Source organism: Tyto alba, unplaced genomic scaffold, assembly GCF_018691265.1.
Source record: "Tyto alba isolate M040663 unplaced genomic scaffold, T.alba_DEE_v4.0 Super-Scaffold_28, whole genome shotgun sequence".
NCBI lineage: Eukaryota > Metazoa > Chordata > Aves > Strigiformes > Tytonidae > Tyto > Tyto alba.
Window position 1 is genome coordinate 19323183 of NW_024881302.1, and position 26094 is coordinate 19349276.

At 38.3% G+C, this 26094-nt stretch overlaps 1 protein-coding gene across 3 annotated transcripts in view; it reads left to right on the forward strand.

Moving 5' to 3' along the window:
- Positions 1–26094, forward strand: part of CRAMP1 (cramped chromatin regulator homolog 1) — a 50479-nt gene that overhangs the window by 7212 nt on the left and 17173 nt on the right. For 2 of the 3 annotated variants that reach the window (XM_032985894.2, XM_042798612.1), the window contains exons 3-11: positions 2682–2869; positions 4526–4679; positions 6664–6747; positions 9416–9464; positions 17283–17368; positions 18123–18246; positions 19379–19460; positions 20598–21863; positions 23975–24152. In XM_032985894.2, the coding sequence (XP_032841785.2) occupies positions 2682–2869; positions 4526–4679; positions 6664–6747; positions 9416–9464; positions 17283–17368; positions 18123–18246; positions 19379–19460; positions 20598–21863; positions 23975–24152 (2211 nt within the window). The remainder of the gene's footprint in view (positions 1–2681; positions 2870–4525; positions 4680–6663; positions 6748–9415; positions 9465–17282; positions 17369–18122; positions 18247–19378; positions 19461–20597; positions 21864–23974; positions 24153–26094) is intronic. The other variant, XM_042798613.1, reaches the window with a different exon arrangement.

Consider the following 26094-nt stretch of genomic DNA (forward strand, 5'->3'; position numbering starts at 1 on the left):
CACTGATACTTCTGCTTCTTATGCTTTTTAATAATGAAAACTTTATGTGTACCAAGTGTACTGTACAATCTTTAGAAAGTCCTTGATAAGATCTGAACTTTAGGCAGCTGACTTCAGGTTTTTACTTACTTGAGTATGTATACAGATTGATGTAAAAAAAAAAAACAAAACAAATCCAACACCCCCCCACCCCCAAAAAAAATCCCAAACAAAAACCAACCACCCAGCAAACAAACAAAACCCCTAAGTCCCACATTCATTGTTCCTCTAAATTATTTCTCAGAAAGGTAGAGGTCTGTGATCAGAATTGTAATTCTGGAATAGAATCCTGTAGCTGTCTTTTGAAAAAAGGATGTCTTTTGCGTTGGGAGCTAGTAGCAACAGGAGATTGTAGCCTGAGATTGAGGAGTGATGTGTTTGAATTCCCCCGTCTTGACCGAAAATTTTAAGATCTGTATTTCTTTGCCATGCAAATTGTGATACTCCAATCTCACACTTGCAGAACAAAGAAGCAATTCTGTGTCTTAAAATTATTGTTTTTCTTCTCAGCTATCTATTATAAAATGCTCAGGTTTTTCTTACGGTTTACTTTTCTTTTTAAAAGGATTTATCCTCACAGTACCAGAATTAAATTGCTTACCTTTCAATTATTTTGTCAGTGGCCAGTGAAGGTTTTAGGAAATAAAGACAACTTCTCAAATAAACAGTTTCTCTAAGTGCATTTTCTTCTAGATGTCCAATTCTTTTTCATGTTTTGCCTTATGTACTTCCCTGTGGTGACAGTAATTTTCTTTGAAAGGATCAAACAGTCATTCCTAGAAATAAAAGAAACATTAACCTTATAATGGTCAAAATATCATATTTTATATTAAGTAAATATTTATTGTATTCTGGAAAAAAAATGAACTTTCATGCATCTTACTCTCTTCCATGTTTAATTTCAAGTGTTACTCATTATTTGAACAAACAGCTTTTTTAGGATTTGGAGAAATACCCGTTCGTCATCCAAAATAATTACTTTCAAATTGCAGCTGAATAGTTACAGTTAAGATTTGCATACAAATCTTTCAAATCTCTAAAGCATAGTAAGCCTTTAACGGTTGATTCTTCTGATAGTATTTTTTTTTTTTTAATTAATATCAGGATAATCAAACTGGGATATCCCAGTTCTTGAATGAGAGGTAAGCGAACTGCTTCATATAATTGAATTTTAAAAGATAACTGAACTTTTAAAGCCTAAATATGAAAGAACTATGCTAATCTGTATAAAAGTTTGGGAAACTAGTTGGGACTGCTGTTTAGTACAAGCTGGATTTATAAGCAAATAAACTAAGGCAAGCCAATTTATCATGAGATAAAACATAAAGGGCAGTAACCAGAAAAATGAGCAATGTATGTTCTGTGTTAAAAGGCTTCTGTTTTATTAAGTACATAGCTGCATTGATATGAGCAGTCAAATCTTAAATAATACTTCTTAGCGAAATTGAAGAGAATATATTGTGTAAATGCAAGTTCCTGAGAATGGTTACATTTTCATGGAAAAAAAATAAGTACACTTTTTTGAAGATCTCCCTGGTTTCTGGATTAGCATTCTTGATAATCTGTTACAGCGTCAAACCAAGCATGATGTTTAGTTTGATTTCTGTTGAGAATAAATCACAGGTTTAAGGTTAGTTGATAATGTCCTTGCTGATTAAAATGTCTTTGAAAGACTAATAGTTTCGGAGGTGATTTATTTAAAAAAAAAAATAAAAAAAAAAGGCTTTTTCTTCTGAATGAAGGTAAGGGCATGGAGTCTTTCTTTGTTATAGGTAGCTGTCACCTTCCTGTGGTTTCTCCATCCAGTTTTCTTCCCTGTCCCCTACTTGTATAAACAGTAAGTTCTCTTAGTTCCATCGGGCTTTATTCTCATTTTATTATTTATGTCTCTTTTTCTTTTTTTTTGGATTCATGTTCTTTGGGGTGCCAATAACTGACAATCAAGATTATACTTCTGTGCCATTTTCCAAAAAAACACACCAGGATTTTGGGAAGGAGGAGTGGTTGGGACTGGCAATCCTTGAGATACCTTGAATTATCCTAGATGGGCTATAAGTGTCAGAGATGGTGCTCTTTATACTGAGGATCAGATTCTTGAGAATGCTGATCCATTGTGATGTGATGAACTAAAAGTAGACATTTTTCAGTCCTTTCATTATCACAGTTATTTCAGAGGCATTAGGATCAAGACCAAAGACCAGGATATGAAATTACGTATATTTTTCTCATGGCTGTTAGTTTGCTTTATTGGTCACATCAGTGTTCAGCATTGGTCAGAAATTCCCCTCAGCTGCAGAGGGGCAGCTGCAGAGCACATGAGTGTATAAGCATCAGAGAGCATGTTGTCTTTTAGAGGTTGCTTTGGTATATTCCTGCTTATCTATTTTTTCGCTGGAAGTACAAAATCAAGCCATTGAAACATTCCTTGTTTTTTGCTCTTTGATTTTATTTCTTTAAAAGAAACCTTGTTATTTGAAATATTTGCCTATTGTATTTCAAGTGAAATATCTTGAAAAAAACCTAATATAGATGGGAGTAGTGTTGATGGAGAAATTTCTGAGTTCCTCCCTCCATGAATCCTACTGTTGGTGTAATACTCACTCTGGTCATGGTTTGTTTTTTTTGTTTTTTTTTTTTGTCAGATAATGGAGGGACTGCATCAGGTGGCACATCAGGAATTCCTCCCAGCAATCCTTCTGGGAATTCCAAGTCAGCGGCAAGGAACCTGGGCACCTCAGCTGGAGAGAAGGAGGAAGGGAAGAAGGTCAGACGGCAGTGGGAATCGTGGAGCACAGAGGACAAAAATACTTTCTTCGAGGGACTGTATGAGGTATGTATAGAGGAAAGTAAGAAGTTTAGATGGCTTTGTGTCGTATCTGGATATTCTTAAGGAAGGTTGATGCAGTTGAGATTTGCAGGACCAAAATGCATACATACACATTTGTTTGTCTGTATATGTGTCTGTACAGTTGGCTGTAAACCAGCTGTCAATCAAAGCCACATTTCAAAATTGTCAAGCCTTTTCTTTGTTTTGAAATACACAGGAGATATCTGTGAGTTTTATTCTTTTTATATGTTTATAATAATTTCAGTTATTTTTTTCAATTATGGTTCTGTTTCAAATGAGAAATAAGTAAATAATGTCCCCATCTCAACTTTCAAAGGCAACACACTTATCCTGTAATATTACCAAACAAGAAGATATGTTCTATTCTAGTAAGAGTTGTGGGCCCTGTGTGTAATCTTGACCATGAAAAGGTTTGAGCCAGTTCAGTACTAGGGCTGAGAGACAAAAGTTAGATCATCTTATCTTTTATCTCATATTCCTGGTTGTCCTATTCCTATAATTATTTTAAGAGCACTTCTGTTACGAAAATACATACTAAAGGTGAAAACAAAAGAAGTGGTAGTGTTTTTTCTTTGCATGTGCACATCTTTTTAAAAAAACAGGCTTTTAGTGGTAGGATGATTCATGGGTATGTATTTTGTGGACAAAATGAACACTTAAACGCTGTTTTCTTTTTTAAACTCCTCTGACTTCCAGTGATATTCCTGGGGATCATGTAATTTTTAAATCTCTTCATTCAAAGAAAACATTTTTTGAATGCTGAGGGAAAAGTTCAAAACTTGCTCTATGTTGATGGATTTGGGACTCTGGTCTCCCAATTCCATTCATTTTGTGTCACTACCTTTCAAAAGAGGTTTTCACACTTTGTATTTAAATCATTTCCAACCTTCTTTGAATATGAAGAAATTTTGTGATAGGAGTTCAGTGATAATGTATATAAAATTAAACTTTCCTCTTTTTAATTCCAAGGATTTTATAGGAATTAGCTAGTTTTAAAGGGACACTTACATGTCTCATCTTTATTTTTACCCTGAGAATAAACTTCTGAATAACCTGCAGTGTAAAAATGTGGCTTCTGCAAGAATTATTACATTTTTGTTTAAATGTAATAATTAAATGTAGTATTTTCCTTCATTATTTGAATGTCAAATTTTGTACTCCTAGTAACCGGAAAATGAAATTTACTGTAAATAAAAATGAAGCTGTTAAATATAATAGGCTTTTCATTCACCCTAGTCAGAAATTGAAGTAGGACAGAAAGGGGGAAGAACGCAGAGGAAAGTAAAGAATGCCAAGTGAGAAAGTTGGGATTATCAGTTCTGCTAATTAGCATGTTTATGAGTAAAGTTTGTGTGGTTTTTTTAAAGTTCGTTAGCAACTTAAAATCTTTATTTTGAAACAGTTCAATAAATAGGATGGTAGTTTATTTGGCATCTCTAATGCATTTTATATAGAAGAAAGGAAACTAATATCATTCTTTTCATGTTGAGTTCTGATACCCAATAATTTTGTTTCTGACCATGGGAATCTAATTTCCCACAAAGAACCCCAAAGTCCTTCATGTTGTTTGAGTTGTCTTAGACAAGATACAAGATACATTGGTTTTGTGTATTTGGTTTTGTTCTATTTATTCTTCAGCATGGGAAGGATTTTGAAGCTATCCAGAACAACATTGCCCTGAAATACAAGAAGAAGGGCAAACCAGCAAGCATGGTGAAGAATAAGGAGCAGGTCCGCCATTTCTACTATCGCACCTGGCACAAGATCTCAAAGTACATTGACTTTGATAATGGTTAGTATGCAATGAAATGGGCTTAGTGTGGAGCTCACAGTCTCATGAGGGTTGGAGTCCTGCCTTTTGGTACCATCGTGGAGGGTAGGAATGGTGGAAATGAAAAAATAAATACTGAATAGGATGTCTGTGAACATGTCTTAATTTCATTAGCATGGTCATACTGAGGTTCATGGTTTTTGACAAATACTTCTCAAAAACTGGTATTTGTATCACTGCTTTTATGTGAATTCACCACACCATAATAAATGCTGATCCTAGTATTAATACTGGGGAAGAGCCAGGTTCAGGGAAACGTTCTTCTGTTCTCAGGAACACACCTTTGAGGACAGCTGCCTAAATGTTAGTCGGGTATGACTTCATCGAGCAAATTGACTCCAGCACTACTTGGCACTTCTTGGGGGAAAGTAGAAATAAATAAATAGTCCGATACAAATGTAAATGGTGAAATATTTGCTTACACTTTAAATAAGCCTGAAATTCTATCATTGGTTCAGTAACTTCAGATTCCCACTGCCATATTCCCCTATTCCCGTTCTTTTCCCTTCTTCCGTAGCTTGTTGAATGGAAAGGAAATTGGGAAGTCATATGAACTGCTAGTGGTGTTTAATAACAATAATAGTAATATATGATCACTGATAATTGAATTTTATCAGATGTATACTATTAAATAATGGGCAGTGAGAATTCAAGTCAATTTGTGGGTAGCCTAATCTGAATAACGGGTTAAAGAAATCTGTTTCAGAGTGAACAGATTTTACTAAGATACTGTTCTTTTGACTTTTTTAAGGTGTGAAGAATGTCAGTTCTCCCATTAACTTGTTGGTTAAGTAAAGGCCTTAATCATATACATCATATATATGATTTGTGGCCAGAGCCTCTCAAGTTAAAAATAACTCCTTAATGAGAAATGGGTATGACTAGAAAAAAGATGAAGGCATGCAAAGATAGTGTAGGATATTGTCTGTTTATGGAATTGACATCTAAACCACCTATCATAAGGTGTATTTTTGAGTTTCTTTTTCAAAACAAGACAGCACTTTAAAATGAAACAAGTCATTAGTATTTTATTTAATAATAAATGTTGGAGCAGACACAGTATGGAAGAACTTAAAAAAACCCGTGTGTCATGGAGGAACGTAATCTGTTTTCTAGATAACATAAAGCTCTGTATGTATACCTATGAGGTCTGACATCTCATTGGCTGAAGGAATTTAAGAATTAGTGCAGTAGTTTGATTAGCTTTAGTATTGGTAGAAATATGTATGCCTGGATTTTGATATTAAATGAGTCTGCTAGTCAGAGAACTGAATTATTGATGAATAGACAAGAATAAATATTTTCATCTGATTTGTAAACCACAAGACCCATCTTTTCTTGCTGTCATAGGTATTTAGATCTATTAGCAATAATAATGTCTATATCACGTGTGTTAATGAGAAAGGAGGAAAAAAAAACTTGTTGAATAAAACGTGTGCAGTTCTTGTATAAAAATTTGGAATCTGGAATTTGCATTGAATCTCTAAAGTATGTTTGTGTGCACAGAAGACATTCTCTGTCTTCTCTAAAATTTAGACCTACCTTTTAATTTTCATATAAGACTTTTGTATGCATTTCCTTGGGGACATCTGGACATTTTCTTTAGAAATTGTAAACAGGTGATACTAGAGTTAGCTTTATTACGAATTAGCTTTATTTTGCATATTGGACTGTTGCATATTTGTTTAAATCCTGTGGAAACTGCTTTGTTTTTTCAGTAATCTAAAAAATGTTGCCTTTCCCAGATATTTAAGTCATCAAAAGGAAATTAGTGAACCCATCTTGCGGTGTTTCTTGAAACAGAATTTAGTCTTACCTTCAGTGAGGTGTTTGTCTCATCATTGAAAATACAAGCCATCAAATTCTCAGTGCTGAAATAAGTATCTGCAATGTAGCTGCGTATGAGTATCTGCAGTCTGCATCTCACACCTTTTCTGCTTTTCAGTGTTTTCTCAAGGGCTGAAAAAATCTTCCCTGGAGCTTTATGGCTTAATCTGCTATGGGGAACTAAGGAAAAAGATTGGGGGATGTGAGTATGAATTAATATTATTTTTCTGTGGTAGAATCAGAAGTGTCTACCCTTGAAGTTGACAATGTCTAGTACAGTTTCACTTTTGAGTTATTTGGAATTTGTGTTCATTGTATTCTATTGCAGTAATCTGTGGTACCCATTTTTTCATTGACTGTATTTTTATTTTTAAAGACCTTCTTAGTCTGTTGCATTAGTCCCCTTTTTCTTTCTCAGATTTCTTTAGCTCTTGCTACCTGTGAAATGTAATACCCACAGATGACAGCTAAATGTATACACACCTTAGATTATCTGTCTGTTACTATTCTTGAAAACTAAGCAATTAAATGTGTAAATGATACCATTTGCACCCACCACTATTCCTGCCTGTGCATTCAAAATCTGGGATTGTGCCTTTCTCTAACTCATTGTCTAAATCTTACTGAACTCTGAAGATGAAAAATCATTACGAATCAGTTGGAAATAACAACTTTACTGTGTAACCAAGATGCAGTCTGACTTTATCAGTCCCAGAGGCTGGTTTTGTCCATAAGGATGAGTGTAAACGACTGAGTATATGCTAAACCAATGCTCCCTCATTTTATGGAATTTGATTAGTTGCATTAGCAAGATACCTGGGTTTAGGCTTAGTATGATGTTAATAGAATTATAGAACGGTTTGGTTGGAAGGTAGTCTAATGCCCCTGCAGTGAGCAGGGCCCCCTTCCCCCAGCCCAGGGTGCTCCCAGCCCCGTCCAACCTGGCCTTGAACCCTTCCAGGGAGGGGGCAGCCACAGCTGCTCTGGGCATCCTGGGCCAGCACCTCACCCCCTGCACAGGGAAGAATTTCTTCCTCAGATCTCATCTAACTCTGCCCTCTGTAAGTTTAAACCGTCACCTCTCATCCTATCCCCACATCCCCTGATCCAGAGTCCCTCCCCACCTCTCCTGCCCCCGCTTTAAGCCCTGGGAGGCCGCTCGAAGGGCTCCCCGGAGCCTTCTCTTCTCCAGGCTGAACCCCCCAACTCTCTCAGCCCGGCCTCCCAGGGGAGCTGCTCCAGCCCCCCCAGCATCTCCGTGGCCTCCTCTGGCCCCGCTCGAGCAGCTCCGTGTCCTTCTGCTGTTGGGGGCCCCCGAGCTGGCCCCAGCACTGCAGGGGGGTCTCCCCAGAGCGGAGCAGAGGGGGAGAATCCCCTCCCTGGCCCTGCTGCCCCCCCTGCTCTGTCTGCAGCCCAGTACATGGTTCTCATGGTCTTTATGGCTTCCAGACTAGCAAGAGCTCTTAATGTCACTAGCTTGGAGAATGGGCAGAGGACCATGCACTGTATACATTAGTCCATGCACGTATACTTTCTTACGTTTGTATTTTTTTCATTTGTCCCCAAGATTTTTGTAGAGTCAGTATTCTATCATAGTGCATCTTCTACATGTTCTGTTTAATTTGTGAGGCATGGAAAAATCAGCAAAATACTTGTACTTCTTTGTAAAGTCATACTAGCTGCAAAGTGAAAAAGACAAGAAAGCGTTAATGAGTGGATGTGTACAATTCCTAATAGGATAGTGGTATTACGGCAGATTTTTTTTTTTTTTTGCTATATTATTTCCTCAGGTGGGATTTTTATTGTAATGTGTCATGAATGAGACTGTTGTGAATGTTCATACTGACTTTATTCTGTTCAAAGATTTCCAGTGTGTTAATTCATCTTGGAAAAGCAATTTTGAACTGTTTCATGACAAAGAAGGTGCAGAAGCAAGAGAGATTGCATTGTCAGTAGAAATTAGTATTAGGGTTTCTTCCCTATATCCACATCTTGCCTTTAAAAGCAACAACAGACCCTCCTTGCAATGACTGGGAATAAGGTTTCACACAGTCACCATGGCAATGCATACATACTTTGTGCTTCTTTTTATAACTTTGGTACTTGGTTACATATTTTACCCACTATCACTTGGAAAATTCTAGTCTCAAAGACCAAATGGACTTAAGCTGCAAGCCTCTACAGCCAGGAGAGGTCTTTCTCTCTTTTTTTTTTTTTTTTTTTTTTTTTATTTTCTTGCAGTATTCAGCCAGTTCCATCTTCCCAGAAATTGAGATGACTTACGCAGAGCTATTGAGACATGAAATCATGTCAGGAATAGTTTCAGCATTGCCAGAGGGAGATTAATTGCTCAATAAACAGATCTGGGCCTAACAAATACAGGGAATATAGATCAAGTTACCATAATGTCCATTTAAAAATGTGCTGTATAACGCATAGAAGAAAATTGTGGGTTACATGTGCATTTTATGATTTTTATTTACTTTTTTTTTTATTGCGTTCAGAGCTGCAAGGGCTTGATGCTCTTTCATTATGCTGTCCTGCCTTAGCAACAGAGATTATGCAGCAAGATGAGGAAGCTTTTCTTTTTAATACTACAGTGTCAGATTAATGCCCAGCAACCCAAGATGAACTTAAACTAAGGTCATTTAGTCCATAAGTAAAATGTAATTTTCATGGCAAGGATCATGTAAAGCTTGCACATTATGAAAATGGAAACTTTTCAGAAAGGGCATGTTATAGCACATTTACGCATATTAATCCTGTGTGAGAATAAAATGTGATAGCTTTGAAAACTGAAAAGGACACAAAAATGTGCATGACTATATCACTAAATCCTAATTGTCTATGTTATCCCATTTCATGTAAAGGTATGGATGACAAGAATGCAGCTAAACTCAATGAGCTCATTCAAGCTGGGTAAGTAAGAACTTATTCCTGAAACTCTTAAGACTGAACTGTTCAGCAGCTTGACTGTTGAATTGGTCATCTAGAGTCTAGGGGCCATTTATTCCTTTTTCTGAGCTGCAGTTTGACATTTCCTATTCTTAGTTTGTTTTGTAGGGGTTTTTTCCTCCCCTTTTCCATGAAGCCATTAACTGTCATTAGTAAGAAATGATGGGTGAAGAAAAGCAGATAGTAAAATGAGAATTCTTTGCAGAAGTGGTGGCATTATAACTGTGTTGATTCACTATAGGGAATATAGAATCATTTAGGTTGGAAAAGACCTTTAAAATCATCGAGTCCGACTGTTAACCTGGCACTGTCAAATCCACCACTAAACCATGTCCCTAAGCGCCACATCTACATGTCTTTTAAATACTTATAGGGATGGTAACAACCACTTCTCTGAGCAGCCTGTGCCAGTGCTTGACAATCCTTTTGGTGTAGAAATTTTTCCTAACATCCAATTTAAACCTCCCCTGGCTCAACCTGAGGCCATTTCCTCTCATCTCATCGCTTGTTACTTGGGAGAAGAGACCGACCCCCACCTCGCTACGACCTCCCTTCAGGCAGGTGGAGGGAGCGGTAAGGTCTCCCCTCAGCCTCCTTTTCTCCAGGCTAACCCACCCCAGTTCCCTCAGCTGCTCCTCATGAGACTTGTGCTCCAGACCCTTCCCCAGCTTGGTTGCTCTTCTCTGGCCGCGCTCCAGCACCTCAGTGTCTTTCTTCCATTGAGGGCTCATCTTTAGACAGTTCTGCCAGCAGTGTTCACAAGTCCGGACTTTAAGACCTGAAACAGCACCCCCAGTATGCCGTAGGCCTCAGCCCTCCAGTTATTTCTGCATCTATTTGACTTTAAGAATGAGTATTCTCCTTCACTTCAAGAAAGAATTGTGGGATTTGGCGGTTCAGTCTTGGCAATGTACTTTTAGAATACAGAATGGGTTAGAAGGTGCTGTACTATTATAATTGAGGGAATACCTGATATATTTGTATGTAAAATTTTCTGAAGTAGTCCTGCGTTTAGAATGTATGTATTTTAAAGTGAAATCTCTTTCAAAGGATATTTTAAGGAGTGTGATCATTGAGCAGGCATTGCTCAGCAGACATTGGGTTGTCCTAATCATGTCTTTAAAAGCCATTTGAAAATAGTGTTACTTTCTGTCTGTTACAGATGCCTTTTTACTTTTGTCATTTGTGCTTTTAGGGTGCTTCATTGTAGCAGACAAATTATTGATGAAGTAAACCTTATTGTAAACAAGAAGGTGTGTTGGCCAACTCAGCCCCTGTTGACTTTTTGACTTTACATAAAATGGATACTTGTTGTTGTGCCTTTGTATTGTTCACAGACTTAGTTTCCAAATGGGTTCCTTACAGTTTATTAACCTTTCATCTCCTGAAAGATGCATTTTGTACAGTGTGCTGTTTTGTTGTGGGTCTAGAATGTGATTATTTATGAAACGCTTGTTAACTCTTTTGTTATCTGTGAAGTTTGAAATCAGAGAAATTGCCAATTAAGAAAATCTTAGAAGTAAGTTTTTTCATGTAACAAAATGATTTTTAAAGTTAATTACTTCTTTCAATTTGAGTTATAAATTAAAATGGGCCTGGGATGAGCCTTTTTTCACCTAGTGTCCTGAATATGTCTAGAGTTCAGGATATAGGCAGTCATTTTGGTCTCTCTATGTTGTACTGGAGAGCCTTTCTAATACTGGGTCATCCAGACAGACTAAACCATAGTAAGTGAGACTGATGACTTTAGAAAGCTGTACTGTCAGTCTAGCACTTTGCATGATTAAGGCCTTAGTTCTTCTAATTAATTGTTAACGAGGGCTAATGATTTCTGTGAAGCCTAGGTGTTTATTCTATAAAAGCAGCCTCGTAACAAATCATTTTGAAAAGAGGAGTCTTTGCATTTGAAAATATTAATGCTGATCTTCTAACCAAAACTAGTGTACATAATACTAACATTCTTCAGCAGTTCAGAAATAGTTGCTCTTGCACAGGCTTTTTGTCTACCAGATGCAAGACACATCTTTTGTGGGTAAACCTTGTCAGTTGAAGAAGAGCAAACTGTGCGGGGAAACAATGTTTGCGTTTTCATCTTCATTACCACCTGGATGTCTACACCATCTGAATTCATGCCCTGCACATGCAGGGCAGCCTCATATTTCACACAAGCAAACACGTTGCATATATCCCAGTAGATTTAACTTTCCTTCTTGCTCAGTGATGTTACAGTTTTACGATCCCCCTCTCTATTTTTAAGCAGTTATATTTTTCAATTCCTAACATGTTTCTGTTGAGTGTGATGCCCCTCCTTTTCTTCTGAGTTCAGTGTGCTTTGTAAGGCTTGTCACCATGCTGAAGGTCTTGAGTGAAAGTGAATCTACAGTGATTAAAAATAGCGAATGTGAGCATGCAGTATCCTGATGATCTCCTGAAATAAGTAATCATTAGCTTCATTTAATTGGTAAGAAAGGTCAAGAGAGGCTAAGATTGTGAGAAGCTACCTGGCCATTTATTTACAGGACAATTCTAGACCCTGGAGTTACACATTCTAATTCTCAATGCTTATTTTGCTTACGTTTACACATCATCTCTAGCTTTCTGTAATAATCACATGGTGTATGGAAAAACAAATGACCCTGTGAAGTGCTTGTAAGAAAACCATATTTAAAATCTTCCTAGCTGAGGTTATAACCCAGGTCACAGATACTAAATAGTGCCTGAAAACTTAATCAACTGGCTATTTCAAGTAATGGTAAAATCTTTGTGTGCAATGTCCCTGTTTGGTCATTGAAGTTAAGGCCATTCACTGCTCTACATCTCCATACTTGTCTTCAGATTTGCAGTAACACATAAAATCAGGCTTATACCATAGCCTTTGTTACTGTTGTAGTTGAATGAATCAGGGATCTTTTAGTAAATAGATCAAAGTTTAGATATTTATAAATGCAAGGGGAAGATAAGAATTATTCTATCAGCTTTTGTAACTGGTCTGAGTAGTTCAGCATACTCATATCAGCAGTGGCCCACACAAGCTGCTTAAAGAATTTTTCAGAATCATTAGGTAGGACAACTATGAAACAGAGCTCCCTTAGAAATTGTAGGGAATCTGAATCACTTTCTGTCCAGTCCTTTGTTGCTAGTTTTTTATTACAGCAACAGTATGTCACTGGACTGTGTGATAAGGATATATAACAAGAAACAAAGGTTTGTGGCATTATATCAGAACTGCGCAGAAACCCATTTGAATAAACTTAAACCAAAGTTGTTTTATTTTGTTTTGAGGAGTGCAACATTTTTATTTAACTTGGCTTTGCAACGGTCTTTACATTTAATAAAAAACCCTACATTTGAGGAAATACAAGTATTTTCTGGATACCTTTGTAAATCTGTAGGACTTTTGGGTGACTTAACAAACAAACAAACAAAAACCAAAACAACAACAAAAAAAAAAACACAAAAAAAACCCACTACAAGGAACAGGTAATTAAAGAAATAACATAAATATGCAACGGTTGAAGCCCAGTACTACTAGGTGACTGGTAGCATATGTGGTTTTGCCCCCCAACCTGAGAGGCTCTTAATATCACAAGTAAGAAAGACCTTTAAAGACAGAAACTTTTAACAGGTATTGATTGATCTGTCTGGTTCAGTTTCTGGGTGTGTCTTGTGTGAACTGGGAGTGATCATTCCTTGCCATCAATTTCCTTGTAAAAGCTGTTTGGCATGCTGAAGAGGAATTTGTGACCCCATAAAAATTTTGATAATAAAATAACAATTCATCCTGAAAAAAATTGTATACAAACACAGTCTTTTTAAGTAGGCAGAATAGGCTTTTGGTGTCAAGTTATACTAGTAGTTCTTAATGCATATTCAGTAGAAGAACTTTGCTTAAGATTTACCATTTTCTGCATTTGGAAACATCCAGGATCTAGGTAAGAGAAGAGAAGGAAATTAGTATTTTTAAGCTAAGAGTAGTTCTGTTGCAGGCTGCTTTTTACCATGCTTTTCTTTTAAATTAGTAGAACTATTATTTTTCCAGCCTCCCAGCAGTGGATTTCAGTTAGGAAACTATAGTCTCTAAATATATCTAATGTTATTTTGGTTTAAAGAGTAACTTATTATCAAACTCTTCCAAGGTTGCTTGAAGCCATCATACTTTATGGAAAAGGGAATTATTATTCCCGACTCCCCAAGCAGGACACCTGAATCTAGAAAGCTGGGATGCTACTTCTGGAAAGGTGTGTTAGAGAACAATGAAGATGAGAGCATCGACTTCTGTAGTCGTGAAAGTGCCAGGAAAACTTCATTGTGAAGTTCTTAACTTTATTTTGTCAAATTTATGTGTGTTCTGGGTTCCTTCATTTACTGAACAGTGTACTTTTCTTGCTAACTTCTGTGCTATTCTCACTCAGTACTTGGGGAAATACAGTAGTTCCTGCTCCTCTTTCAGGGCTATCAGCAGTTTTGCATTTGTTTTGTTTCCTCCAATAAGATTTTTGTCCTAGATGTTTTTTTTTTTTTATATATATTTTTTCTGTTATACACTAACTTTTTTCTTACTACTTTTCTGGTTTTGGTGGTGGGTTTTGTTCTGGTTGGTTGGTTGGTTGATTTGGTTTTGGTTTGGTTTTGTTTTTTCCCCCTCTGCCTGTTAAGCACAGGTACAAATGCAACCAGGATCTTATGATGCTGATCCATTGGATTTTTTTGTGACTTGCTCTGTGGTGGTAACAGATAGTGGGTGTCTGTAACCCAAGGTGTAGCTGAGCAGGTGGTAGACAAATTGGTCAGGAACAACTTCCAGGAAGCCTGGCTCAATAATGAATACTTTATGACCAACTAGTTAGGCTCTTTAAGAGAAATAGAAAATACGAAAAATGAACAGCAGTGCTTTTCTTCCTCCTTTTCATTGATCAAATTAGCTCAGCTGTTCTAGGTGGATCAAGCAGCCTTTTGAGCATGCAGGCCCTTCTTTCAGTCACCCTCAAGTCGTGTGACAATAATTTCCACAAAGCTTGTCTGTTTTATATAGTCGTATCGGTTAATCTAAGAAGAAATAATGTTTCTCCCCACAAACCCCCTTCTCACTTATGCCCTTACACTGTCAGAGTTACAATAACAGTAATGCTATTTCTGACTCTTCACTTGCATGCAGCTACTTCAAGGGCACGTTTAATAAAAAGATGTTTAATTAGCTAAAGTCAAGATGCAGAAGGAAAGTCTCAGCTCATACAAGTAGTCAAAAGAATTTGCTGTCCTAAAGTAGTGTAAATTTGCAATTTAGCAACCTGTTTCAAGGTGAATTAAATTATTGGATTTATTTTCACTGGCTTTACTGGATTTTGTATGAGGCTATTATGAAGCTGCCTTTTCCACTAGAACAGGAGAGAACATCTCTAGGCATGTGTTCACTAAGCAAGGAAGTCATTACAGCAGTTCCGATTGCTGTAATGCTGTAATTAACGGCTTGCAAGAACAAGGAAGACAATAATTTTGGCATGTTCATGCAGCAGCATTGTTTTCCATACAATTGTTCTATCACGTTTCCAGACTTTGCATTTTCTAGCAGTCGGGTGCATTCATGCCTCCTATCATCTCAACATGTGCTTTATAAAATTACTTATAATGCTGTGATGAGCTGCATTACTGGTAATAGAGCAAACGTAGCTTTCATTGGATCCCTGTAGTTAAGGGCAAAATGTATGTGTTGTGAATCATGAGGGATGTGTTACTTTAGTGTAAAAATATGTAATGGGAAGAGAGATTTCTAGGAACTATAGTAAAAGTTGGAGACTTTTAGTTTTTTCAGTTACTGTTGTTGGAAGAAATAATAATAAGCGCTGGACAGAGAAATGTAATATATATAGAGAGTTTTTATTTACTGCAGATTCTCTAGGTTCTGCCAAATCTTTCAGGTTTTGTACCAGGCACTTTTATACTAGGCTGCCACTTCTGACTGCTGGCTGAGACCAAAGTTTGGCCTCATGAAGAAAATAGAGATTCTACACCTAAAGATTCAGACCCAAGAGAGAAGTTGTCCAAACACTGAGCAGCTGAATTTGAGAGCAGCAGAATTTGTAGTCAAGTTTCCTGCCTTTATACAGTGCAGTCCCCATTAACTTGGCATAGGTGAGTTTAGGCTGATTCATACTGATGTTGTCCTCACTGGTATTGAAACTTGGTTTATTTACGCATTAAGAAAAAAAAAGGGTATAGCTGCCTATGATTAAACTTGCTTTCAGGATATTTCTAAAAAATGCTGATTTTCTGATAAGATCATATCTGTACTTCACTATAATGACAGGAGGCTATTGAACCACATGCATTAGGGCTCAGGTGTCCATTGCAATGACCAGGAGGAAGTCTTGCCTTTCATTGTTACCTTATATCGTTGATTAGATATCCACAAGTGTTACTGTGTCCTCCTCTGCAAGTCTTTCTACATGGCAGAGATTGACTCTTGTACTTGGTGGGACCTACTGTCTTCAAACAATTCAAGTTAGTGTTAAGTTGAAACAGGAAAGATAACAACAACACTTATGTAACAGCAGCTGTAGTGTCGTCTGCTGTGGCAGATGTGGAAATAGGAAGCACTATTTAAGACCAAGTAAGTAGCTCTTGGGTCTTTTCTGTTTTTATTTCAGTAGTCCTATTGCTAATTTCTCTACAGCACTTGAGAGCCTCTTCTTCTTTCCATTAGTTGAGCCATCACTACTTGAGAGCTTGTTAGAAAGAGTGAGGGGTAACATATTCCCTCTAGCTTTTGGTAGCTCAGTGCAAATTGAGGAAATCTGCCCTTCCAGCCCTGGGATATTCTGAATCTATACAAGTTCACAGCTTAGTAACGGAAATTTTTTAGCTGCTCACTTCATCAACTCCATCTTCTCAGGCCTGGTTTCTCTTCTGCTGCCCATTTGCGAATTGTTCTCTTAACAGTGTAGACAGGAGCTCTTTCTGCCTGATGTTGTCTCCTTTACATCATAGGAAAAAATTAGATCCTGCTGTAGGAATATTCTCCATAATTTCTTTCATTTTAAATACAAGGACTTGCATTCAATCCTGCTCGTTCTATGCTAGCTGATCCTTATTGCTTGAGATATTAGGTAGTAAATACTGTGATAAGTAACTTTGTTGGTCTCAATGCCTGCCTTTTTAAGTCTAAAAAGAAGACAGGGCTGACTGAGTGAAGAAAGCAAATAGTTCCACTGTGTGAAAACAAAAATAGCCTCTTGCTTTTAGGGATCTTTATAGCTGTTAATGTGGTATTGAAGCTAAAAGGCAGTGAAATCATACTGTAAAAGGTACTTCGTTTAGATTCCCATACAAGCTGTTAGACCTCATTTCTGCAACAGATGTGGTGTTGATATTCCAGAATGGAAGACTCTTCAAAAACTTTACACTTTTTCTTCCCATAATTAAGAGTTAGGAGTATAAAGAGGAGACTAAAGCAAAACCACTTGTCTTTTATGAAGAAACTGTCTCTGAGGGTACTCTTATACTGAAGTAATGTAATTCTGTTCTGTTTTATAAAAGAAAATCCCTCTCCAAGTGGACAGCCCAGTGTTTCATGAAAGTTTGGAAGAGGAGGGTCACAAAAGTTGCATTTCTATAATGAAAAGTGATAGAAAAGATTGAATGCTCTTATGAATCTGCACTGCAAACCCTTACATTTCTTTGTACGTGCCTATATTCAAGTTTGTATTTGACTGTGTCCCTAATATGTACGTATTCACAAACTTCTGTTAATGGTGCCTGTAAATACTTCTCTTTCAATGTATTCAGGGCTACGACTGTTCGTTACAAAGGCAGAAACCTTCGTATCAAAGCTCCAATGTGCAGGGCTTTGAAGAAACTCTGTGATCCAGATGGTAAGTAAGAGATGCTGGAACTTGAAAGCATTTTAGCAGATGGTCGGCAGAATATAAGAGTAGGCCTGTTTTGATGTGTACATCACTAGCAGGGGAATTTTTGCTATTTCACGTGTCTGTTGGGCACAGATATGTCCCTATTGTTTTACTTATCCTGTTTGCTTGTATAATCCCATTCACTTTAGGACCCACCCAGCTCTCTAAGTTTTGGAGTATGTCACTAGCTAAATTGAAAAGGAAATAGCTACAGTAGACAGGGTTACTACTGCTTTGCCAGTTGTGCTTTCACTATATGTGAAGTTTAGTCCCTTGTGATAGTGAATAAGCAGTAGTATGTTGATTAGCACTGAGCATTTTAGACTTTTTTTTTTAACCTTCTCCAGTTCAGGTATGTGATTTTTTTTTTTTTTTTAATTTTTTTTCCTTCCTCTTCCTTTCCCCCAATAAATAGAATCAGTGCAGTCTAAAAGTCTGAAATACTGTACTTGTTCAAAGTTGCCAGCCACCTGATTTTGACACTGCTTGTTCAACTGGAAGCTCCAGTACCACTGCAGTGTCCAAGGGAAAAAATAAACATATTGGAACAAGAGGTAAGCTAAAGAAGCAGGCTTTACTGGTGAAGCTGAGATGCCCAAGTTGTCTGTAGGTGATACTGATGTCTGTGGTGCTTTTTTTTCCTGTAACTGAGCGTATAGTGTTCTGACTGAGTTGTCCTTGCTTTGACCCATGCCATTTTTGCCTCATCTCCCTTCAGGTGTTAGTGATGAAGAGGACCAGAAGCCAGTACGTCTTCCTCTCAAGGTTCCTGTGGAGTTGCAGCCACGAAATAATCATGCATGGGCTCGAGTACAGAGTCTTGCCCAGAATCCACGGCTTAGGTAATGAAGAACTGATTGTGGTGCTCAGAATAGAATAGGGAAATATATGAGCAGCACTCTAGCGTCTTCTTCTATCTTCAGGGTTCTCTTTGCCAATTGGGCAGTTCATCTTTGATAATGCAGTTTGCCTAAAGGTACTTACTCTGAAGGCTTTGTCCAGCCAGAGTACATGATTGTTGTAAACATGAGATACCAGGCTTGAAAATTAGATTACCATTGTTCTTTATGTCTTTTAATTTGAGTAATGATAGAAGCTACCAGAGTTGGAGATGAATATGTCTTGTGCCACTTACATACAGTTGTCAGAGCAGAGTGCAAGTAAAATGGAGGTGCGCAGCACTAGTTCTACTAAAATTTGTATTGAATTTACTGTGAGACAGAGGCACAGGGGAGAGAAGTAAAACAGTGGTCAGAGGTGCCTGCACCAAGGCTGAACATGTCACACTGCGACACAATGATACTGGCAGAAAGGAGGTATTTGTAGCTTAATCTCCTCCCTGCAAAATGTAGTTGGTGCTATTGTTTCAGTGTCATCAATGGCTGTTCATCCTGATACTTACTCTGGTACTTACTCTGGTCCAAATCTCAGGGCAGAAAACACGAGGCCTCTGTGATGATGATTGTTCTTTCAAATAGACTACTTCAGTATAATGACCAAAGATCATGTAGGGAGGAGAATGAAGACTTTTAGCATTAAGTTTATTTTGTAATCTAATTTGAGAGCAAAAAGTATAAGTTTGGGTTTTTTTTTTTCTTTCTCTCTGTACTTTGTGAGGTAGCTTTGTGCCTTTCCTGCACTTTTGCAGGTTAGCTAAATCTTGCCGTCTTTTCCTATCTTCTCCTTCCATATGGAGAAACTAGTATCTTGAATCACGTCAGTCAGATTTATCTGATAAGCTTTTAGATCTTTCTCAGTTGTGAGTTACCTAGATTTTAAAGTTGCAGGATAACATATGTTTTTGGTTTTCTTGGGTTTTTTTCTTAGAGCTTGGGAGTGGTAGGTATGTTCCTTCTGCTTGTATTAAAGAATGCCAGTTTCTTCCCTTAATTCCCATTCTAGCATTGAGGCTGTGATTGGAACTTCTGCTGACATTTTTCCTCTGTTCTCTTGCTTTGTTTATCTTGCATACAGAATGATTGTGGAGTTACATCGGAAGGTCTCCAGCCTCATTGAGTTCCTGAAGCAGAAGTGGGCTCTCCATGAAGTGCGTATTGTATCCTTTTTCTGCTTAGTCTGTTCTGTATGCTGTGTCCTGGGAGCAATTCCCTTCCTATTCTAAGTTCATTTTTGCATCAGAAATGTGGTTCTACCTCAAATTTACCAGTAGTAAAGGTAGAGGTCAGTATCTCAGCATCACTAATGGAGTCTTTCATGGGGAATTGCATAATATTCCACGTTTACCTCAACTCTTCTCTACTGTGATCCCCTGAAAAGCTAGTTAGTAATTAGTGAAGCTCCCTGCCTTTATTTCATGCCCTTAAACAGTGAGCTTAGTCTGTTTCATTATAGATGGGTGACCACCATAGAAGCCTGGATAACAACTGACAATTTTGTTTCCAGTTTCAGCAAAGAGATTAAGGACAGATCTTTCCACTTACTTAATGCAGTTTCGCCAAATGAAGGCTTAAGGTCATTGTCTGGGTAGCTGCTGCTACCCGTTAAGTGTCTATATGCTGTCTGAGCTGTACAACATTAGAAATAGCCCTACCTCTGAAGTTTGATCCATGGAGTGAAAGGATTTGTGAGTTAACAGCCATTCTGTTCTCCTGTTGACTGATACGCTGTATCCTGTTCTTAGTCCTTCGATTTAGGCTTTTCTTTTTAATTTGTGAGCCTGAAAGAAGAGGCAGCACAGCACTTGAAGCTTAGAAGGATGTCAAAACATGTATGATGGAAATCACTGCACAGAAAGGGGAGTCTGTTTTGTTATGCAGTGACAGGGGTTTTAGCTTGGTTTTGTTGTGGTTTGTTAGTTGGTTGGGGTTTTTTACAATCACAGTGGTGTGTGACGCAGAGATAAGTAATATTGTCTGGAACTGAGATTTAGTTTGTACTTGTAGCAGGTCTTCAGTCTAGTCCTTATTACCACAAAATGACTTAATTTCTGGTCATAAGAGTCTTCATATCTGTCTGTGTTAAATAGAAAACATGTCCTTAATCAGCTACTGTTTGGCTTTTTTTTTTTGGTTGGTTGTTTTTTTTTTTGGGGGGGGGGTTTTGTTTTTTTTTTTTTTTTTTTTTTTGTTTTGTTTTTTTTTGTTGGTTTTTGTTTTAATTTTCAAAATAGGCTACCAGGTGCTTGTTTGGAAGGGGCAGATGATTGTTTTATTCTTTGACACATCTTTTTTAGCGTAAAACACTAGAAGAACGGCAGCTTCAAGACTCCAGAGACTCAGAAACAAGAGGCAGCTTCTCAGAGGAGAAAGTGATGCTCCATCTCTTTCCAGGAGAGAATTGTACACTCACTCCACTGCCTGGGGTAGCCAGAGTGGTCCACTCCAAGGCTTTCTGCACAGTACATTGGCAGGAAACTGGCAAATGCAAACAGAACACAAAAGACTCTCACTTACTACCCCCTGCACAAATCCTGGGCATACAGAGTGGTCAGGGGACAGCTAGGGGACAGCTAAAATACACGCGGGGAACAGAAGGTAAGGGTGTTGGAAAGGCAGAGAGCACTACAGAGTCGAGCAGAACCTCTCAGCTCCCAGCTGAAGTTTTTGCAAGCACTGAAGATGGCACCCCAGAGCCTGGCTTGGGCGAAGGAACAGCCTCAAATCTTGGCATCACTAATCCTCTTCAAAAACTCCCTTCTGGGCTTCAAGACCCAGGAGGGAACCACAAAAAGCTGAGCTCAGCGGCCCTCTGTGCAGAGGGCCGGGAGGCCCTGGCTAGTGACCAAGCAACTGCGCTCCCATCGTGCAGCACAGCTTGTGCTTGCAGCAAGATCCCTGATGTGGAGGAACTCTCTCTGCTCGATCCATTCCCACGGTACATGAAGTCCTGTCAGGACCTGATCGTCCCAGAGAAATGTTCTTGCACAGACAAACTGCATGGGAAAGATAATACTTCAGCAGCTGGTGATGCTTCTCCTGTGACTTTTCCAAGCGGAAGGAGTGCAGAGACATCTGACTCCTATTCACAGCTACCAAGAGGTGGTGTGGCTTCACCCGGCAGTGGCCCATCCAGATACGAAACTCAGGCTAGCCACAGCCAGGGCCAGCAGCCTGATGCTTGTACCAAGGATATAACAGATGCAGTAATGGAGGATTCTCAAGAGAAGCTGGGCTCCTCGTTTCCACCTCCACCTCAGGGACAACCTAGTACAAAGTCTCTCAAGGATGACCCAAGCCGGCTCTCTCAACAGGTTAGAGAAGAAGGATGGAGTCTACGAACTTCTGAGAGCCTTACGCTGGCTGAAGTCTACCTCATGATGGGCAAACCGAACAAGCTGCAGCTGGAATACGACTGGTTGGCTGTCCTGGAGCCAGAAACCCAGGACGCTAGGGAGCAAACATCTGAGTTGAGTGCTGTTCCTGCCTGTACCACCTTTCACAAGCAGAGACTCCTAAACTGCCTTTTAAAACTCATCTCAACTGAAGTAAATCCCAAACCAGTAAGTAGTTCTTGTTCATGCTCCAGGTGCTAAACTCTTATTTGATCTGGAGAATAATTGCCCAGTCGCATTTTCTTAGTAAACCAGTGACCAGCCTTATCAAGATCTTGGAAATTCCTGTGTTTAAAAAAAACCAACAAAAAAAAAAAAACAACGAACAAACAAAAACCTAAAAAAAACACAAAAACCAAAGCAACAAAAATCCCCCAACACAACCCAGCTTGCTACAGACTTTTTCTCACTATGCTGCATTTGCTCTCTACACTACCTTTTAGTTTCTGGTTTGCTGTGAATCTCAGTGGTATTACAGTGGACATTTAATGTGACTACTGAAAAGATCAGTTGTGAGGTCTCTTAGGTTCATAGAACCATAGAACAGCCCAAGTTGGAAGTGACCTTGAAAGATCATCTCGTCCAACCTTTTGTGTGAAATAGGATGACAAAGGAAGCCTAGATGACATTAATACTCCCTGTGAAAACTGCAACCCCTAATTTCCAGTGTTGATGTAGTTCAAGTTACACTAGGTGTATGTGTGAAAAGAATTTATTTCTTTGGGATAGCATAGTCGGTGCAACTGTGCCTGCCACAGTGATTTTTGTTGAAGTTCCCAGACTCTAGGGTAGTTGTTTAACAGACCCAGAAAATTATCTTCTTGCTTAGGCAGACAGCTGGGAATGAACTTGCTTTCCTTCTTGTGCATCGTAGCCAATGTTTAAGATCTGTCCCTGTGGTACCTGGGCAGTCATTTCCACCAAGTACGAACGATTGAAACCTAGTAAAACATTCTCTTAAAAACCAAAAAGTCACTGAATTCAACAGATCCGACTGAATGCCTGTGGTAGAGATATGATGAGTTAAAGATACCATTTGCATTGTATTCCAGCATAGGATGCAAATGTATCACTATTCCCAAACACACATAGTTCTTTGATCTTTCTTTGTTGGTGCAGACTTAGCCCTCCTCGAAGCTCCTTTTGATCCTGATTTTATAGACATAAGAAGTAGGATTTTATAAATTTAAAACCATCTTTGCTCAGATACAGTTCCAGATATAGACTTTGTTTTAACAGTGAAGACTTTTGGTCTGACATCTCAGATCTGAGACAGTGTCTCCTCCTTTGGCATCTACTTTTACTTCTGGTGACACGTGACAGCCAGGGATGATGTGATTAAACAATCACAAACTAGAAAGGACATCTCCTTAGACTTGCAGGGAGAGGGACAGAAGAGGGGGAAAAAAACCCAGCAGCTACTTTTGCAAATGTTTTCCTGTCACTTTAGCATTCCTGGTGTCTTAATCAAAGTAGTGTAGTGCTACTGAAAAATAAAGGAACTCTTTCAGACATGTACCATATCGTACATTCAAATAAAAAGAAGTAACGTAACCTTTTATTTTATTTGTCAAATACCACTTTACACTCACTATGTTTTAGAAAGAGATACTCACCTTATAGCAATGAATGTCATGAGACTGATACGTATTCAGGAGGCAAGGATGATATTTACTGCCTAATTGAAAATACTGTAGACTTTTTGAAAGTTTTGTCTCTTAAATCCTCTGCATTTCATCAAATAATGACAGGAACCCTAATATTTTTGCCCCAGGATACTTTAAAAGAGGAAGGACTGATTGTCTAGATCCCTGCTATTTTCTCAAGATAATACGTAACAAAGCCAAAATGGCCAACTGTGCTATGGTTCATTCCTTTAAATGAAGATTACCAGCATAAACCAAACTGTAGCAAATTGCATTGCAGTCAAGTGTGGGTAGTAATTTTATGCCAGTGATTGTACAGAGATTCCTTAAAAGGGGAACGTTTTCTGGAAAAGCGTTTTAACAAGTTAACTGAAATAACTGGATATGCCTGAAAAATTAGTAAAGCAATTATAAATTAATGATAGTGAACCGATGACATTTAACTCTGCTAACTGCACAGGAAAGGAAGTTCTGTGGCCTACCACACACACACAGAGGTGTTGGTTGGAGTGTTCAGAGGTACTGTAATACGTCAGATTTTTTTCTTCGTGAAAGCTTCCTATGTAGAATGAGTTTAACAATATACTTGTTGTAACTATACACAATATTCATTTAATGTGTATGCATTTTCAGATGCCCGAGATGAGCTCTGTTGCCACGTCACCTATAAAACCTGCTCAAGAGGAGCAGTCACTGACTCCTCCGGGTAAGGTGATTGCCATCAGCACCAGGAGTCCGGGTTGTGCACGAAATCAGTCTGCCCTTCGCAACAACAAGACTTTATCTCCTGGTGCTGCTTCCAGCTCCTCAGGTTAGTATTCATAAAAATCCATTTCAAGACACCAGACCATTAGTACCTCATACCATGATGAGTACATCCCGATAATGTAACGCTGGGAGAATAAGTGTTTTTACCCTTACAAACTTAGCTGTTTAAGAGCATTTGTACCTCAAACATTTGTAACTCTAAAGTTAACTTGCTTTAGAGTTGTCCTAAATTCGATACTACTTTGAATCTTGAAAAATAATGCAGGTTACAGTCCAGAAGAACTCTCAGAAGTCACTCTTACAGAATATGGTGGCATTTGTTAGGAACTGAGTGATGCAGGATAGGGGGTCTCAAGAGAATGAAGGCTTACAGAGCAGGGGAGTAAATTTATGGTATGAAATTTGTTGATAAAATTACTAAAAATTTTCTGTGCCATTCTGTCATTATAAAATATGGATTGATTATGAATTACGTTTTCTTTTAGAATGTTCAGCTCGTGAGCCCCAGCCATGCAAAGCAAGAGTTTCAGTTCGGTTCTTTGGTCCAGTTGCATTTTCCAGCACATGTTTTATGACTTTAGAAAATTCTGAAGGTGTCAGGGTTACTGGGAACAATTGTGATTCTTATGCTGTGTTTTTCACACCCATGCCGTAAGAAACAGTGGACCATGAACAACTTAACTGATGCTGTAAAGCATACTTGGTGCTCTGTATGGTTTTCATTTAAAATTCATAGCAATTTCATCTTTGTCTAAAGCTTCATTGCACTTACTTGCAGACAAGGATGTACTTACATATCTAGTAAAAAGCCAGTATTTTAATAGATCAAACAGATAAATTGTTATGTTTCAGTGAGATACACAGGTTTGAAGGACACATCTTAAATCAGACTTGAAAGTAGAATCAAACTTTCTTAGTTTGCGACATTCATTTTTATGAGATTGGATTTTATGCTTCTCTAATGCTTTGAAAACCCCTTCTGAAGCGTTAGGAATCGTCCATTGAGGATACCAGACAGAGACAGCAAGGAGGTGACAATACTTTGTATCTGATCCCTTAGAAACAGATACCTGTTCTGTTCACATAGAGCTTCAGTGATTCAAAACCAAATATAACTGTCCATGCTGGATGTTCGAATCACTGAATTACAAGGGGAGTTGTGTAGCACTACATAGTCTTTAGTGCGAAGTCAGGATGTGAAAAATATACTTACGTATTCCTGCTTTTGTGCAGTACAAAAGATAGCCAAGGTGGCTTTAGCTGAGCTGTTCGAACAGAGGGGCAGTAGAAGTTTGTTCACTACAATATTCTGCCTAGTTAATTAGTTTAGCTTCTCTGCAGTTCTGCCTGGGTAGTGCGCTCAGCTTAGGCCTCAGGTGATGGCATTCCAGCATGTCAGACCCGGGCAAGTCTGATACCTTACCCTGAGTTGTGTCGTTTTGGTAGACAAACTGAATCTTTTTATCAGCCTTGATAAGGATGTTCTGGATCTTGAAAAGGATTGTTTGTGCTCTGGATTGTGACCTTTAGTATACAGTGATTATCAGTCTTTTTTGTATCTTCACATACAGTGCTATTAAACAACTGCAGTAATTTGGCTGTCAGAAAGCAAACTGGTAGGTTACTCTTGGTGATAAGTCTTCTAGGTATTGTCCCTCATAGACTTTGGTCCTAAGTCCGACTAGGTGCTAACTGCTTTTTTGGTTTTCAGGTTTTCTTAATTAAAGATCAATTGATTTGGCCTTCTCAGTAGAAAATAAAGATTGGAAGATAGCCTCTATCCACTCCAGAATTGCTGAAAGTGTTCGCAAACGGACAGCTCCACAAAAGCCACACAGCTAGTTGGAGAGACAAAAAAGATAAAAAGAATCATGCAAAGAGATTTAGAAAAAGTGAAGCAACAGCTGTGGTGCAACATCACCTATAGTGCTTAAAATACCATTACATAACTATAGTTGCATCCCTGTATTGCCTTTTTAAAAGAT